At 48.5% G+C, this 18,597-nt stretch overlaps 1 protein-coding gene across 3 annotated transcripts in view; it reads left to right on the top strand.

Annotated features, from left to right (window-relative positions):
* Efr3b (EFR3 homolog B) overlaps nt 1-18,597 on the top strand; it is a 77,489-nt gene that overhangs the window by 42,624 nt on the left and 16,268 nt on the right. For 2 of the 3 annotated variants that reach the window (XM_076942224.1, XM_034514218.2), the window contains exons 4-12: nt 4,055-4,205; nt 11,580-11,701; nt 12,501-12,650; nt 13,733-13,867; nt 14,275-14,353; nt 15,082-15,217; nt 15,374-15,535; nt 16,671-16,782; nt 17,063-17,114. In XM_076942224.1, coding sequence (XP_076798339.1) covers nt 4,055-4,205; nt 11,580-11,701; nt 12,501-12,650; nt 13,733-13,867; nt 14,275-14,353; nt 15,082-15,217; nt 15,374-15,535; nt 16,671-16,782; nt 17,063-17,114 — 1,099 coding nt within the window. The remainder of the gene's footprint in view (nt 1-4,054; nt 4,206-11,579; nt 11,702-12,500; nt 12,651-13,732; nt 13,868-14,274; nt 14,354-15,081; nt 15,218-15,373; nt 15,536-16,670; nt 16,783-17,062; nt 17,115-18,597) is intronic. The other variant, XM_076942225.1, reaches the window with a different exon arrangement.

The raw sequence follows: 18,597 nt of genomic DNA, 5'->3' as shown, positions 1-18,597 counted from the left end.
TTGTACATACTAGGGATGTGCTTTAGCCCGGATCTGGCAACTCTTAAACCAGGCTACCCCCAATGTGAAAACAAATGCAAACTGGTGTTTCCGTGATCATTCTCTGTACAGTAAAATTAGGTTGCCACTCATTAAGAGGAGGAGCACGAATGCTTTGAGCACAGCGGTTATATAAAGAGTCTTGACGTACTGTAAAACGTATTCAGGCAAGTAAAAATGGCTTTATCCTTGACTGAACCAAAAGCTAATGTGCCAGTGATGGCATTAAACATTTAATACTGATTCTGCCCTCGATCTCTGCAGTGATGTGTCTTGTGATTAAAAATGTCCACAGCTGACAGAGTCCCTTGGAATCCTTCCTCCCCCTGTGGAATGACAATTCAAAAGTGGCATCATCCTGTTAAAAATAGCCCTTGCAGCATCTAGGTATTTAAAGCCCGAGGGAGGGCTTTGATCATAAACATTTGGAGAAACGTCTGTTAGACTCTTCTCTCCTTGCCCTCCTGTGTCTCCCTACCCAACATGGCTGGCCTTGTCCTTGTCCTTGATGGAGGCCCTGGAAGAGCAACATTTTCACATCACACAGTAAGAGGAGCTGTGCGTGGTGCGGGTGTCTCTATGGTTTGGTCCTATCAGTGTGAACCTTGGATATAGTCCCGGAGGCAGAGCCACTCTTGCATGACCACTGCCTTCCTGCATTGCCACTTGGCCACAGCCTTCTGGGGGTCCTGATTCATGAGTGTCTGTCCCCACAAGGATGCCAGCTGTGAGCAGGGAGTGGGGGGGATTTCAAGGCTAGAATAGGTAGTGATGTGCAAAGAAGTAGAACCCTGGCATTTCTATGCTTCTCTCCTTCCCGCTCCAGATCAGCCCAACTCCTCTGAGCACTGGGCAGCAGGGGAGGGGTGAGTGCTGAGGACAGGCGTCAGTCCACAGTGAGCATCGAGCATGGATCACCGTGTGCAGGATATCACATTAGACAGGATCAGGGGTGCTTCCCCAATCCCCGGTGCCTGGAGTTTTGCCCCAGCCCAGGGATGAGCAGTGAGGATGGAGATGAGGGTTGTGGGCTGCTCCAACCTGAGGACCCTGACCCAAGCTAACCCAGCATTGTTTCCTAGAAGGGCCTACGGCTGGTGGAAGAGTAGGTTGACCCTTCAGAAAAGTGAACTTTTCTCAGTCTGCTCTCCCTTAGCTGTGGCCCAACCTTCTCCCTGCTCCTGGGTTCTTAGAAAACTCAGAAAGTTCAGTTCCGGAATGGGCTGACCAAATATACCCAGAATGCCCAGGATAAGAGGCCCTTTGTCCAGGGTTCTGGCTATCCTTTGAGGGATGATCCAAGTCCCTGACTCCAGCTCCATATTTCCTCTCCAACTGGGTGAGGCTCCCAGGCTACTCCTCTCACTCTTCCCCTGGCACTGCAGGCCTTTCCTGGTTTCTCTGGCTGCTTCTGACCTAAAACAAGGTGTCCAAGCAGAGCCAGCCACTTCAAGGACTCCACAGAGGGACTTTTCACCTGGCACCAGGCACCCTGGGCATTTTGCTCTGTGGTTGTCGTTCATGTGACTGAGACTAAGCTCTTCCATTTGTAATCTGCCCAGTGTCCTCCCCTGCTGCTCACAATTCCTGGTCTGTTCCAGCTCACTTGCATTCTGTCCTCTTCATCTTTGGAAAGCTCGAATGGTATGTTTGGAGCTGATGTTTGCTGCAGCGGCCGGTACTAACCCCGTGGCCCAGCTCCATCCTAACCCACTCTGCTCCAAGTACCTCTGGCTTCAGGCCGGCCAGTTTGGACTCTCAGACTCAGTATTACCTTGGACCCCTGGCAGAACTCAGATCTAATCCCTCCCTGATGATGGTAACCTTGTCATGGGAATCCTGTTGATGGTCAGTGTCCCCAAAATCCCATGCTCTGTCTAAGAGCGAGGTCTGACTAGTGGTGCACATAGGGAAGCTGGTGATAACACAGGACAAACACTGAGCTCATCACTTGGGTCTGAGTTCAAGTTCATAATTAAAACCATGACACTCAGCACTGGAATCAGGAATGTAGCATCAAGGTACATGCGCAGGGAACTAGGCATGATGCTTCTTTCTTTCTTTCCATTTCCATGTCAATTCTACTGTGATTTTCACCTTATACCAAAATCTCTAGTCTTGGTCAATAGTCTCTCTCTTTTTTTTTTTTTTTTTCTGGGAAAGAATAGTTTGGTGTTTTCTGTTCGTTTGTTTGTTTGCTTGTTTTTTCTTATCAGGGTATTCTAGATTTCTCCTTCCCACCACTGGAAAGGCTGTCGTCTCTGCTCCAGGGTTTGGGAGGACTTCTGGTGTCTCCTCTTGCCTAGCGTTGGCCACCACGCCTCCTCCTTTATGTCATTTCAACTCTATTAAAAGTATGATGTCAGTAGAAAAATGGTGGCGTGACCCATAGAAAAACTGGAATTTCTCTTTGCCTGCCCTTATTTTATTACCATGTTTGGTGACTTGACCATGTCCAGGTGTCCCTACATGGAAGACCTGTCTCCCTCTGGATTGTCCTCTCTGGCAGGGATCCCAGCCAGTTTTCTTTTCCAGCTTGGATGATTTGAACTCTGCAGGATGCCAGGACTGTAGAAGGAGTCTTGTCCTCACTGCCGCATTGCTGGTCTGTGGAGGACAAAGTTACGGAGAGTCAGGCGTGTTTGTCCTGTGTAGGAGGGATGCCAAGTCAGGGCTCCCACTCACCCAATGAGTTCTCCGAGCCAGTACTACCTCTGTGTTCCAAAGCCACCACAGAGAGCTAGGGCTGTAGCTCAGCGCTCAACAGTGTGTGCTGAGCCCTGGGTTCCACCCTAGTCCCTCAAGAAAAAAGAAATAAGGATATTATAGATTAAAAACATGGCATGATCTATTTTTGAGTATACACAGAGACCACTGTTTCCTTAATAATCCTTAATAATAATTGGATTTAGTGAAATCCAAGAATTTAATAGTAGCTGGCTCAACTCAGAGAGATTAAAGAAATAAATTTTATAAAACTAGAAAAGATTCCGAAGTATAGAGGGTTTTTTAAAGATATATGTATTCATGTATTTGATATGAATGCTCTGTCCTCAGACACGCCAGAACGAATCAGATTTCATTACAGATGGTTGTGAGCCACCATGTGGTTACTGGGAATTGAACTCAGGACCTCTGGAAGAACAGTCAAGTGCTCTTAACTGACAAGCCAACTCTCCAGTCCAAGGCTTTGCTTTTTTTTTTTTTTTTTTTTTTTTTTTTTTTTTTGCTATTTTATACAAAAGTTAATGCAAGGGTGTTGAAGAACTGGTGTCTGATGGCAATTTTTAAAAACAGATTTGGGGGCTGGAGAAATGGCTTAATAGATAAAAACAGTAGATGTTCTTCCAAAGAACCCCAGTTTGATCTTTGTCACCCACAGGGATGCTCACAGTCATTTGTAATTGCGGTTCCATGAGGATCCAATGCCCTTGTCTAGCCTTCAAGGATAGACGCACATGGTGCAGATGTGCACACAGGCAAACACTCATAGACATCAAATAAAGCTTTAAAAATTAATTAATTAATTAATTAAAAGTTTTAAAAAAAACCCAGACACCATGGATTCTGCTAATTTGTGTATAGATGTACAAAGGTAGCTTGGGGCTCAAGTGGTTTGACGACACAGTTTCTATAGCTGGACAGCTGCCACAAGAAATACAGTTAAGGCCTGTATGGGGCCAGGCAATCTCTCCCAGGAAATATTTTTATTAATCCAAACTTTTTTAAAGACCCCCCCCCAAAAGTCAAGAGTTTATAAATATATATCTTGAGCTCATCCTTTGATGTGTATATAGCACATGAATTGGACTGGGGAGGCTTGACACTTACAAGGTTCCCCTTACAACTCTATGTCATCCTAATTCTCTGTTCTGGACTGGAGTGAACCTTTGTTAGAAACATGGCTCTGACACTGAGAGCCCATAGACATAGCTCCGTCCCCAGATTCTGCCCCAGCCAGGTTTGTTGTGGGAGAGAGGAAGACCATGTGAAGCCATAATGCCTCTGTCCTTAGGTACGTGTGTATTGCCATGGAGGCGCTGGACCAGCTGCTCATGGCCTGCCACTGCCAGAGCATCAACCTCTTCGTGGAAAGCTTCCTTAAAATGGTGGCCAAGCTGCTGGAGTCAGAGAAGCCAAACCTGCAGATCCTCGGCACCAACTCGGTAAGGGGCCTCGGCATGCAGGGTGGGATAGGCTGGAGGACCTCTGGGTTGGGCTGTTCCATCCTCACTTGTTGTCTGACCACCCTAAGCCAATGGTTCTCAACTTTCCTAACGCTGTGACCCTTTAATCCAGTTCCTCATGTCTTGGTGACCCCCAACCATAAAATTATTTTGTTGCTACTTCATAACTGTAATATTGCTACTGTTTTGAATCATAATGGAAAGATCTGATATGCAGGATATCTGATGTGCAACCCCTGTGAGGGTGGAGACCCACAGGTTGAGAGCTGCTGCCCTAAACTCTATACCTCTTTCTTGTCTTACTGTCTCTCTTTGTGTGAGCAAAGAGGTGTTTTGTGTCTTGAATTTCAGCAAATATCCTATTTATAGAAGCATATAAAAAATATGTCCTAAAAGGAAAATTTATCGGAGCTGGAGGAATATCTCAGTCGTTCAGAGTACGTAGTGCTCTTACAGATGACTTGGGTTGGATTTTCAGTCTTGGGCTGCTCACAGACACCTAGAACTCTCACTCTCGGGAGATCCGGCATCTCTACATTCCTCAGGCACTGATATGCACAGACCTACATGTGTACACGCATACTTAAATATAATACAATGAGTCTTTTCAAAAATAAAATTCATGGGCCCCCTGTGGTGGCACACATCTTTAATCCTAGCACTCGGGAGGCCAAGGCAAGTTGACCTTTGTGAGTTCAAGGCCAGCCAAGGATGCATAATGAAGCCTACATCTATAAACAAATAAACAAAGAAATAAGGTTCTGCTCTTTAAACTGATGACCTCTGATTTTTTTTTTTTTCCCTGACGAATTGTCCTCATAAATAATTTTCATTGAGGGACAAAGAAATAGAAAACAGGACTGAACTTGGGTCTTTCTGTGGTGAATAGGGGTGCCCACGGCACTTGTGACTCATCTCTCCATGGGGCACCCTTTGAAAGCTGGTCTCAGTCACATCCTTCAGAGAAAGATAAGAACACAGGGATGAAGGCCACAGAGGAGTGGGAAGACTGTGGGGAAGCAGCAATGGCCATGGGCCTAGTTCTGTCTTTTCCTGGCTGGCTGATTATCATGGGCTCTGATGTGTCTACCAAAAATCTCGAGTGGGTTGAACTTGGTCTCTGTGGGTCGTCTGGGCTCTGTTGCTGGTTACAGTATAAGTAAATAGACCATGACATGCTATGATTTATGAGAGAAGATATAGTAGGCTTGATCAGAAGTCCCACTATTATGTGTTTATCTAAATGTTCTCAAATGTTCTAGGTGCCTTCTTTAATCTCTTGCCTTTTGTCTTAGTCCCTCCCCTTAGAGCATACTCTAAGCTCCAAGTCTTTAAGAAGCTTATATGCAGCTGTAATCCGATAGCTTTAGTAAGTGTGTGTGTGTGTGTGTGTGTGTGTGTGTGTGTGGGCGTGGACATTCTATAGTGAACATCTATAGTCAGAGGACAACTCACACGTTAGTTCTCTTCTTAACACCTTGTTAGTCCTGGGGATTGAATGTGGGTCACCAGGCTTGACCTTACTGAACCATCTTGCTAGCTCTACTTCTGAATTTTTTCACACAGGTCATGAATTTTTTCTTTTCTCCTACTCTACGGAAGAGTTGCTTTGTTTTTGTTTTGTTTTTGTTTTGTTTTTGTTTTTGTTTTTCGAGACAGGGTTTCTCTGTATAGCCCTGGCTGTCCTGGAACTCACCCTGTAGACCAGGCTGGCCTGAACTCAGAAATCCACCTGCCTCTGCCTCCCAAGTGCTGGGATTAAAGGTGTATGCCACCACTGCCCGGCGGAAGAGTTGCTTTAACAGAAGAAAGTTCTCTAAGTCTCCTTTGCAGAACCCGGTGTGACAGCCCTACCCTTCCTTTTCCCTTTGCACCAGCTGCTTTTGACAAATTACGTACACTGCAGCAAAGGGCGAAGCCCTTTGTCATGTTGCCCCGGCAACAGCTTCACGAACTGCTTTAGTTGTCCTGTTTAAGATAACTATAGTCTGGGAAAGAGCATCTGCATGGAGAATAAACTAGGCACCCTGGATCCATGGAGACCACAGCCACAGAGGCGGGTGTCAGGCCACTCTTGTTTTTTCTCAACGCAATCCTAGCTTAGGACAGGTATTCCTCTGAATTCCATGTCCCAGCGATTCGTCACATCTGCTGAATGGCTGTGCTATGACCATGAACATTAGCAGGGCTGGCAACCCTAAGTGAGTTCAGTTGAAAGTGCAGTGGGCTGGGGTTCCTATCTGGGGGCAGCCTTTCCTAGCGTTGTCCTTCATTGGGACGCTTTGGCCAGCTGCCTATGCCAGGACCCTCAGAGGAGCCTTGCTTCACATCATTTTAGATTTGCTGGGACCCTGGTGCTCACCTTGCTCTGCCTTGGGACGGTTAGCCCAGAAGTGTCACCATGGTCTTCACAAGGATCTGAGGCTTTGTGGGATCCTGGAGGGATTCTGAGGGAGCGAAGGGAGAAGTTCTGGATCCTTTCCTCTTTCTCCGGCATCCAACTCCTTTTAACTATGTGTTATAGGCACTAACTCACTTTTAACTTAGATAACTTCTCCAGCATGGCAGAAGAAGAAAAGAGAAACCAGATGTGGTAGGATACACCCGTAGTCATCACAGCATTCAGTGGGTCATTGGGAAGAGGATGTCGAGTTTGAGGCCAGCGTAGGCTACATAGTTAAGACCTCATCCCAAGACAAAATGGAACAACAGCCAAAAGGGAAAAAAAAAGTAAGGAGAAGGGAGCAGACAGTATAAAAGTCAAAACAGCAATGGCCTCAAGATCCTTCCTGTGGCTTGGATGATCTCAGAGGGCAGAGGTACTTCCTGTTTCCCCTCTGTGGGTAGAGGCAGCAAAAAGGCCTGTAGCCCCGAGGCTGCAAGAGAAGTGAGGTCCTGCCTCTGCTCCCAAGTTCTACTGTCCTTTCTTGACCATGGAAAGTCACTCAGGGCCAAAGCCATCTGTAGAAGAGGGAAAAGCTGACTCTGCCTGGAGACACGTTGTTGGTGCCCGAGTGAGTGCAGCTGGGTTCTGTCAGGCCCCGGGAGAGCTGTTTGTGCACAGTCACTATTTGGGACAGGATTCCTGTTTGTTTACCAAGCTCTTAATCACCCCCAGTTTTCTGTGCATCTGTGAGAGGCATTGAGGGGCTGGTGATCCGCTCCAGCAAGCTTGGTGCCCTGTGTTTCAGAGAAAGAGCTGGGACTTTGAACTTGAAAGAGTGAACCTAGCGGTGCTCCTAGCCTTTGAAATGTCCTGTGTTTAAAGTTGTCAGTTTGTTGTCATGGAAACCTTCTTTACCATTGCTTTATCAGAGAGAGAGAGAGAGAGAGAGAGAGAGAGAGAGAGAGAGAGACAGGGGAGGGGTGAGGGAGAGGGAGAAGAAACAGAATTTCAACTTATTTTCTTTCATAACTTCATATATTAAGTAACTAGCATTTAAACAAAAATCAGGACTGGGGCTGGAGAGATGTTCTTCCCAAGGATCTGGCTTGAATTCCCAGAACCCACGTTAGGATACTCACAACCACTTATAACTTCAGCTCCAGGGAATCTGATGCCCCCTCCTGGCCTCCTCAGGCATCTGCATCCATGTGAATACTCCATACTCAGATATATGCATACACATAATAAAAATAAATCTTTTTTTTTTTTTTTTAAAGTGACAGGCAAAGCTGTTGATCATTCTGGTCATAGCATGCACACAAGGCAAGTACTCATTAACCCCATTTTATAAGTGGAACAATTGAGGCCAAGGGAGCTTGAGTAACTTGTCCCGGGTCACCCTATTGATAATCAGAGAAGTTGGAATTCAAATGTATAGGTGGGCTCCAAACCAGCCCTCAAAATGCTAATGTAAGAGATACAGGCGGTAGCAGGTATGATGGTGCACGCTTGTACTCCCAGCACTTGGGAGTTGAAGGAAGGAAATTCATTCATTTCAAGCCATCTTGAGCTGCAAACCAAGACCTTGGTTTTTTTGGTTTTGGTTTTTAAGGCAAATGCGCGCACACACACACACACACACACACACAGGACACAAAAAAAAAACTAGGTATGTAGGTCAGCCTTAGAGTGCTTGTTTGGTGTGTATAAGGACCAGTTTGTTTCCAGCACTGCAGAAACATAGGAGGAAGAAGGAGTGGGGGGAAAGACCAACTATAAAGTTCTGTGGTTTGAATGAAGTATATGTTCTCTATTTTGATTGACAGGCTTGGATTGGGTAGGCTCACTTGTACATGTTCTTTCCCATAATGCATGTGAGCTCAGTGATATGCTTGCTCCAATATACATAAGCTTTATTGCACATTTACCCAAAACTAATCTAGATCAGATGGGGCCATCGGCCCTAGTTCCATAAAAATGGGGCATTATCAGGAAGATGCTAAAAGGAATCATTATTTTCATTGTTTAAAGCAGGTATACATACAGCTAGATACAGGTCCCAGTTGCTAGGTACATTTTTTAAAGAGATCGTGTGTATAGCCCAAGCCAAGGGGAGTCCCAGGTTGCTAAGATATTCCCTATGCCTGCCTCAAGACAGTAAAGACTCCAAAGTTATACAGCTTCTTCTGTGCTCCGTGACAAAAACAGGAATGAGATGGGCTACATGCGAGGCAGAGCTCTGTCTGCTCTTCTAAACTCTAGGTCAAGCCAGTGTTTTAAAAGGTACTCTCCTTAATCCCAGCACTTGGAAGGCAGAGGCAGGCCAACTTGATCTACATAATGAGTTCCAGGCCAGCCAGGGCTACATGTGAGACCTTGTCTCAAAGAAGAAGGGGTAGGAGAGGTTGCAGCGGCCTTGGATTGTGAGGAGGTAGCCTGGGAACATCCCGTTGGTGCTTAAGAACGTGAGCATCCTTTGCAGCCTTCTCCAAACCTGAGCTTTACCTGCACCGCGCTCCAGCCAAGACAGTGCTCCCACCTTGGGCGCTTAGGAAGGCCACATAGCAAGGCCCTGCTTCGCCCTTGCCTCTGGAACTCCTGAGCCTGGGTGAATCGTTATCTTGGGATGATATGGCTTCTTACCATACCTCACTACAACACCGCACTAATAATGCAAGCAATGCCATTTTCACTCTGTGCTAGCACTAGAACGTTCTCTCAAATGTTCCTATGTATGAGTCTTAGCTTTACCTTGGAAAGATAGATCTTCTTACCTACTTCATGTGTTAAACAACTATAAGTCAGCAGAAAACAGCTGCCTATTAATGGTTTGTATTAATTACTTCTGTGTCACTGTGACAAAATATCTGTCATGAAGAGTTTAAGGGAGGGGGTCTGTGTGGTTTCAGAGGTTTTGTGCGTGCCGGTGGGCATGGCATGGTAATGTCATTCTCTGGACATGCCCATGAGTACAACAGAGGAACAAATGCTGTAAGAATAACCCACTGCCTTCTTATTGTATTTAAGTCCACTCCTTGGGAAGAAACCAACAGCTGGTACTATAAATCTGCTCAGAAACCTATGGCTGGAGAGGGCACAGCCCCCAGGGAAAAACCCACTCTTTTGCTAACCAGACGTAAGATCAAACTACCCTCTAAATTCTTATCTCTTCACCCATAGATTAGCGCAGCTCTCAGTCCTTGGCAGAGGGGCTTCTCTGTGTGGTGGACGGTGGTTAAGATGGAAACTCACAACTGCCGGAGTGGAGAGTCAGATGTGCCCAACCACAAAATGGAGTCAGTATTATCCCTCCTCTTCCACCAAGGCTCAGGAACCACCTCAGAAGAGGGGGCAGAAGGAGTGTAAGAGACATAGACAGGGAGGAGCAGAGCTAACCAGGACAGAAGGGCTCATCCACTCCCAGCAGCTATAGCAGTCTACTCCAGACCTGTGCAAGAGCAAACCAGTCCAGCAGAGAGGAGGGAGAGGCCTAAAGGGCCCCAACCGTCGATAAAGAACTACTGTTAGTTGGTGGCTTCTGGGAGAGAAAGAGTGGGGTTGGGGTTTCTTTCTTTCTTTGCTTTTTAATGGTGTGGGCCCTGGTAGGTTGGCCATGATCCAGTGGGTGGCCCCACACCCGTGAGTGTTTGAGCAGCACAATCCCAACTCAGTGAGGCTGTAAAAAAAGAGGAGACGCCTGGGACAGAGTAAGAGGCCTGAAAGGCAGACCTGGGAAGAATCAGGGAAGGAGCCAGGGCGGAGTAAAATACTGTTGGCATGTATAAAAGTCTCAAAGATTTAATAAAACATTTAAAACTATAATAAATGATGAGGTTAAAGGATGCTGTTAATTTGCACTTAGGGTAAAGTTAACTTTTAAGTAGTTAAATAGACACAGATTGGAAATTAATACCAAATATGATGAAAGTGTATCAACTAGATACTTTGAGAAAGAATGTGAGATTTTGTTTTGTTTTGGGACAAGGTTTTTCTGTATGTAGTCCTGGAACTAACTCTGTAGACCAGGCTGGCCTCATACTCAGAGATCCACCTGCCTCTGCCTCCTGAACACTGGGGTTAACGGTGTGTTCCACCACTGCCTGACTTGAATGTGTATATTTTTTTAAACCAATATTTAAAAAATTATAAAAAGTATTGTAAATCTAAGCCCTCTTTTTGAGGTGGGGTCTGATGTCGTATCAAACTTGTTCTACAAACTTCTGATCCTCCTGCCTCCACCTCTTGAGTGCTGGGATTACAGCCCTGTGCTGCCACACTCAGTTTATCCGGTTCTGTTGGTGGAGCCCAGGGCTTATGCATGCTAAGTAAGCACTCTGTCCTCTGAGCTATATCTCCAATCCATTAATCTAATCTCCCTAGAGTTGTTTGGGGGGATGCTAGCATTTATATCATCAAGCAAAATAAATTGTATTAGTTTTTAGCAGTTTATTTTGTCCGTGATGCTTGCCTCTCTGGGAGACTTGATTGAAATGAATTCCCTCTTTAGAGCAGGAAACACAGTGCAGTAGAATCCAGCAGCTGCAAATGCTGCTTAAAGAAGGGAGCTAAAGCCAGGCACAGAGGCAAACACCTGCAATCCTAACAGTTGGGAGGGGAGAGGAGGAGGATCAAGTTCAAGGCCAGCATCTGCCAGGGAAACCCTGTCTCACAGAAGAATATGGAGAGGAAGCAAGACTACCAACATGGCGAACTTTAAACACTCAAAAGTCCAGTGGTAAAATGTGATTCCAGTTTTGAAGTCAAATGTTCAGATTTGCTCTCCTGTTTCAGAACCCAGTCAAGGAGGTGCCCTGGCTTTGACCCAGTTCCCCTTCAAGTCCCAGCATGTGCCAGCTGCTCCCCAGATGCCTGGATCTGTGGCTTTTTTGTAGCAGGTGCTTGGGATGCTCAGAACCAAGGGGCAGCACGACTGCCTCTCACGCACATTCTCTCCCTCTGCCTGACAGTTTGTGAAGTTTGCCAACATTGAAGAGGACACCCCCTCCTATCATCGAAGCTATGACTTCTTTGTGTCCCGATTCAGTGAAATGTGCCACTCAAGCCACGATGACTTGGAAATCAAGACTAAGTGAGTACCAGGAGTCCAGGGGCCAACACTGGATGACCAATCTGCCTTCCCCAACTCTCCTTCAGGTCTGTGCTGCCAGGGTGGGTGGGTGTCAATCAAAATGGGGCTCCCAGAAGACAGTTCTGAAGGAAAAAAAATTGAGGGGCCAGAAAACAGGGCAAAATATAAGATAATAGTCTCCTGAGCTGAATTTGAGGGCCAGAAACAAAACTCACAAGTGTGTGTGCACACACCAACCCTCCAGAAGTGTGTGTGCACACGCAAACCCACCACTTACTCCTCGGTTTAAAACATGCATTTGAATACCTCAGAAGCAACCTGCTCCCTAATACCTATACCCATCAACACAGCCCGAGTCCTCACAGTGGCTCTCCCCCACTCCATCCTCTGGGTCCTCCCACTCACTCTCCTTCAGCCCTGCTTCCAAGGACACACAGTCCTTCCTCCGTAGATCTCATAGCTCGCTGCTTCCCCTCTGCCATGGCTTTGCTCTCTTTGGTCCCATCCATGGGGCCTGCCTGGCTGTCCCCACACACACTCCTTTCCTTCTGTGCCCCTCCACATGCCGTGATTTTCTTCATTCCCCTTCTTATATCTCTGACCTCTGTCTGTCTCCACCCATAGCTTATATGCTACACAAGGGTAAGGATCATGTTGTCTGTTAATGTATCCCAACCAGGTCGAAACCCATGAGGAGGAGCCTTTGTGAGCACTCAAGCCTCTAGATCTTGAACCGAGCTCCTCTCCTGGCTGGAGAGATGCTCAGGGTGTGGATGTGCCTCCACCTTTTTCCTTACAGGATCCGGATGTCAGGCATCAAAGGCCTGCAAGGGGTAGTGAGGAAGACGGTGAATGATGAGCTGCAGGCTAACATCTGGGACCCACAGCACATGGACAAGATTGTCCCGTCTCTGCTCTTCAATCTGCAGCACGTGGAAGAGGCAGAGAGGTGAGTGGGGGTGGGGTTCAACTCTCAGAGCACCCCCCTAGCACACAGGCTCCTGGAACACACCTAGCTTGGACAGGAAGGTAAAAGGCAGCTATGAGGCCAGGACTCTTGGCTTTGTGGCTTGTTCCCCAGTGAGTGCAAGGCTGGGTGCTTGGGTACTTTGGTCTGTCTTCTGACAGCCTCTGAGGCCTTTCAGTTCTCAAACAAGAAAGCAGGAGCCGTATGATTCAGTGCTGCCTGAGTATACCGGTAAACTGGTCAAGACACACGGGGCAGACAAACAGATCACACCAGCTAAGGAGATGTCTTTTTTTTAAAAAATGCCTTTTGTGATTCTAAATGCTAAAGACTTTCCCTTGGAACTTCCCAGTCTCTATTCATGATGCCATTTCAGACCTTAAAACATGACTGTTTGACCAGCCACTCAAGAATTGCAGACGCTGGATTTTAATCTTAGAGCCTCCAAAACATCAGACTCATTCAGTCCCCTGACCCTTATTTTTCCCCTTAGAATGGGATAGAGAGAAAGGTTCCTGTTGCTGTCCTACCTTGGTTTTGCGCTTAGACGCTCAGTAAAAATGCACTCAGTTGGGTCTGGGCTGTTAAACTAGCAGAGGAAAGTAAGTGTGCCCCCTGGTGGCTGTTTCCGATATAACAGCTCGCTGATCTGCTGCTTTGCTCTTAGAAGGGGAGTTCTGTTCTGAGAAGGTTCACTCTGTGATTTGCATACCATTAAGTCATGCCCTAGCCGAACACCATACCTTTATGTCTCTTTCCTCTTTTCAGCTCTCACCCCCTTCTTCCTGAACCCTTAGATATATCTAGACCCCTCAGGTCTGCTGGCCTCCCAGAGGCAATCCAGCCCACCCTGAAGTGTTTCTCCAAAACCAACTCTATCGTCTCTCCCAATCTTCTACTCCCAGATCCCTTACCCTGGTTAACCGCTGACAGCCAAGACTACTCTATGACCTAGTGTAGCTTATTTCCAATTCCTGCTTGTCCTGAACAGAAATCTAGGATTATACAATCCTGGCTCCCAGCTTTGAACCCCGTCCTTTATCCACACGGGTCTGTATCCACAGCCGGTCTCCCTCGCCCCTCCAAGCACCAGAGAAGGAAAAGGAGAACCCAGCAGAGCTGGCTGAGAGGTGTCTGAGAGAGCTGCTGGGCCGGGCAGCCTTCGGCAATATCAAGAACGCCATCAAGCCTGTTCTTATGTGAGTTGGGTGTTCCTCTCCACCCAGGAAATTCTCTACTCCCTGATGATGGTTTCAAGTCTCTCCTTGCCGACTGCCCCAGTCCCCTGTATCTGCCGATGTGAGAAGAAAGGAGATGGCCTTGCCGCCATGCTATGGCCAAGCCAATCCCTTTTTGGTTCATACAGCAAGGCTACCACAGAGTGGCCACCTGTAGTTTGTGCTGGTAAAGAAGAGGGTACCAAAACCTGAACAAAGGTGCCAACTTCATCGCTTGTGTCAAGCTATAGAGCCTGTATTGTAAACCCCTCCTTGATTGGGAACTGCCAGGGGCTCTCAAGTGTCACTGTCCCTCCAAGTTCATCTCTACTCCCTACCTCCCTCTGAGTTTCCTAGTCACCCCTCCCCCCATGTTCTCTCCCTCACAGCCACCTGGATAACCATTCTCTCTGGGAACCCAAAGTGTTTGCCACCCGTTGTTTTAAAATCATCATGTACTCAATTCAGGTATGCTTTGTCCCTGCTCCAGCTTGTCCCGTCCCCTACCCTGCGCAAGGGCACTTCCTGGTGCTAGACAATGCACAAAGCAGAAAGCCAAGCGTCCTATGACTTCCCCGCCAGCTGTCAAAGATCGTGCTGTATCATCTCGCTGGGAAGGAATTGCAAGGGGCTCTCTGTTTAATGTTTCCTACATCCTAGGCCAATATTTTATTTTTAATGAAATACAATGGAAAATAATTCTTAGAGAAAATTAAATCTCGAAAAAGACAAGCAGCCTGCATTCCCTGAGCAGTTCCGATTACTGCGGGCTTTCTTTCCTTCTGGCCTCATCTCAGCAGAGAGATCTTGAATTGGCACTGGGCTCCCAGGTACACTTTGAGCGGCACTGAGATGAACCACGTGGCCTCTCGTGGGCCTTGCCAGTAAGACCTGGGGACAGGGAGAAATGAAAGACAATATTTTGAAACGGATTGCTGGCCACCTTTGAAGTAAACAGAATCAGGAAAAATGTGCAAACGCAGATTCCCCGGGATTTGGCTCCGTGTTTGTGGGCTGGGCTGGGGTTTGAGGGGGGCGGGTGCTACAAGAAAGGGAGCGAGGTCTGGGTGCCACCTGCCGTGTCCACCGGCTGTGGGATGTCATTTTGGTTCACCCTCAGCCTCTGGGTTCCAGCAGAGGGCTACCGGGCCTTTGGGGTGATTGTTTGGGGACCAGCACGTCTTCCTCCCCCACAGCCGCAGCACTCCCACCTGGTTATCCAGCAGCTCCTGGGCCACCTGGACGCCAACAGCCGCAGCGCGGCGACTGTGCGCGCCGGCATCGTGGAAGTCCTATCGGAAGCTGCAGTTATCGCGGCTACAGGCTCTGTCGGTAAGGAGATCAGGAGCAAAAGGCAAGGGGCGCGGGGTGGGGGTGTGTGCCGGCGTTGGATTCAACACCGATTGACTGCTCCGGGCTGGGCTTACGGGAGAGCAGGAGGGATGGATTCCTGTCATGATTTGCGGGTCCCTCCCCCTTGGCGCCCAGGGCCCACGGTACTGGAGATGTTCAACACCCTGCTGCGGCAGCTGCGGCTCAGCATCGACTACGCGCTAACCGGGAGCTACGACGGCGCTGTAAGCCTGGGCGCCAAGATCATCAAGGAGCATGAGGAGCGCATGTTCCAGGAGGCGGTCATCAAAACCATCGGTGAGGAAGGGGGTGGGGCTGGGAGGGGCCACTGAGGCTTGGGGGCGGGCTCCAAGAGAGGAGTTGGCAACGACTGGAGTCCGGGCTAAGGAAGCAGAGCCTATGAACCAAGGCCTAGGACAGGGTAGTGGAGATAGATCTGGGTGAGGCTTGGAAAGGGGCAGGAGTCTGGGGAAGGAACTTAGTAAGGGAAGGGACCCTGTGAGGCTTGGAGATGGGGCGGGGAGGGGCTCAGGGGAAGGGGCCTGATAAGACTGGAAGAGAAATGAGGCTGTGGGAGAGGTTGCCAGGGACCTAGGGCGCTGGCCTGAGACCGCAGGGCCTATGGGATAAGGCTGGGGCTGTGCTGAAAGGAAGGACCCCGGCAAAGCTTGGAGAGAGGAAGAGCTCTAGGGGACAAGTTAGGCTGGGGGCTAGGAAAAGGAGGTAGGAAAGGAAGGAATCTTTGGAAGGTGGGGTGGAACCAGGACAAGATAGAGATGACCCTTGTGGGAGGACCAGGCCTCTGCCATAGCATCTGCGGTATGATTACCTAGTGCTGTGTTATTTAAGGACACTGGGGAAAATGGAGGCCAGCTTATGACACATACGCCTGGCTGGCCCTGTGCAAAGGTACCAGGTCAGTCTGGGTTTCTCAGCCAGGCTGTCCTGCAAAGGCAGACTTCCTGTGTCCTCGTACTCATTAGGCATGCCTAGTGCTTCCACGGTGGGGCCACTGGAGGGGAGGTGGGGATTAAGAGGGGAAAAGAGGAAAGAAAGAAAGCAATGGAGACTGCCTGTGCCCTGGATGTGGACAACTAGGGAAGCCCAAGTATCAGGGACTCCTCCCTCTCAGAGGTCCTTGTGCCTATGCCAGGGGCTCATCACCCGAGAGTCAGGACAGGAACACTGAAACCATTGAGCCGCCCTGCCCTGGGCTCTATCCTCCAGTAAAGGAGCCCAGTAACAAGGGAAGAGCCCTCTGGAGTCCTTCATGCTCCCTCCCCAGGAGGCAAAGTCACAGCAGCCACAGCAGCCTGCCTGGGCAGATCTCTCTGGGCCTACCCGCCCCTGGGCACTAGGGAGCCTCACTCCATCCATTCAACTGATGCTGAGCCTGGGGGACGTCTCATGCTCCCTGTCCTCTTCCTCACAGGCTCCTTCGCCAGCACACTGCCGACCTACCAGCGCTCAGAGGTGATTCTCTTCATCATGAGCAAAGTCCCGCTGCCTTCCCTGCATCACCCGGTAGAGACCGGCCGGACAGGGTTAGTCCTCTGCTTTCTCCCAGCCTACCCTCTCTGGCTCTGGTTATCCAACCTGACTTCTGTAGCTCTGCTCTCTTTTCTCGTGGCCCAAAAAACCCCCCTCAGCGGAGGGATCATAGGTCCCACGCCAATTTTTCAGGCTCCCTCTCCCACAACGCCCCCTCATGTTAGGGAAGTCATGGGTTCCCCAACAAGCCTCCTGGTGAGAAAACTGATGAGGAAGGCAGGGGTGGGGGGCGTTCTGTTGCCATCCTGTTGAGACCATGTCTCTGGCCCACAGGGAGAATAGGAACCGACTGACTCAGGTCATGTTGCTGAAGTCCCTCCTTCAGGTAAGTCCCCCTAACCTGCCCCTGCTCTGCCTCTGTGGGACACAGAGAACCAAGGCAGTTATGTTCCAATGCTGCACAGATATGCCCAGCTATTAAAGGGGTAAGTGAAAGGCTGAAACCCAACCTGAGCCCCGTTTAGTTGTTCAGAGCAAGGTGGGAACTTAATCCTTCTCTTTGTTAATGGTGATTCTGTGTGCCGATAAAATCTTGTGGCTCTTGAGATAATTCCCCCCCCCACCCCCACCCCCGCGCCTACCTGCTGCCTTTCTCCAGGTCCTGTGCCTCTGTTTCCCCATTTCTCCCACCTTCCAGCCACCAGCACCTCCTTCTTCCATGGTTCCTGTATGCTCTAATGCACCTCAGCTTTCATTACTGGGGTCTAGTTCTGTTGTTCCCAGGCACCATTCCCATGCTAGCCTGCTTAAATTTGCAGTTTCCCTAGGGAGCGTGAATAGTCAGCCACGGCGAGGTTCTTAAATCTGTATTTGTGTGTATGTGATTTATTTAGGAGACACCCCCGAGCCCCCTTTGCAGCCCTGGCTGGCCTTGGATCTTATATAGCCTATGCTGGCATCAAATTCACGACCCTATTTCCTGCCTTAATCTACCAAGTACCAGCATTATGGGCATACACGCACTGTCACACTCAGCTTTGAAATTTGCTTCTGTAACAAGCTTCCTGCCCCGGCCTAGACGTTGGACACCTCACACTAGGTTATAGTCTTCAATGTTTCTGTGTCCACCTTCAACCATCATAAACACCAGAACTTTCTGGGAATGCTGTGTTCTATTTTGCTTCTTACTTCAGAGAAAAATCTTAGTTTCTAATATGAACATCTAAAGTTCAGACTTTTTAAAGCAAAATTCCCAAGATCTTTCTCTCCGTAGACCAGCGGTTCTCAATCTGTGGGTCCTGACTCCATGGGGTCATTGAATGACCCTGTCACAGGAGTTGCCTAAGACCATCCGAAAACACATATTTACATTATTCATAACAGTAGAGTTATGAAATAGCAACAAAAATGATTTTATGGTCGGAAGTCACCACCACACGAGGGCCTGTGCATCAGGGTCGCAGCATCAGGAAGGTTGAGAACCGATGATCTTATTCTGTTTATTGCACCACCCAGCTCCCATCTCTGCCCAGCATGCCAGTGTGTACAGAGCCCCTCACTCCACACAAGCCCTCCCTCCCCTCAACTCCCACCCTAGGCCATCTATTGTGTTTGCTTGTTGGCTGCTTTGCTTTGGGGATTGAAGCCAGGTCCTCATGCATGATCAGCAAATGCCCCACCACTGAGTGTACCTCCAGCCCCACTCAGTGCCCTTCGTCAAGTCCCTTTGTCCTCACACTTCCCAAATCTAATTGTCTGACCTCTCCTCGGTCTCTGTGATCCTGCAGCTGTGCCGAGTTGACCCTTGTTAATTTGTACCCAGTGTCATACATTGACAGTCTGGGGGATGCCCATGTCCCCCTTCAGAG

The sequence above is a fragment of the Arvicanthis niloticus genome, chromosome 11 (assembly GCF_011762505.2).
Source record: "Arvicanthis niloticus isolate mArvNil1 chromosome 11, mArvNil1.pat.X, whole genome shotgun sequence".
Lineage (NCBI taxonomy): Eukaryota > Metazoa > Chordata > Mammalia > Rodentia > Muridae > Arvicanthis > Arvicanthis niloticus.
This window is presented reverse-complemented; position numbering and strand designations above follow the sequence as displayed.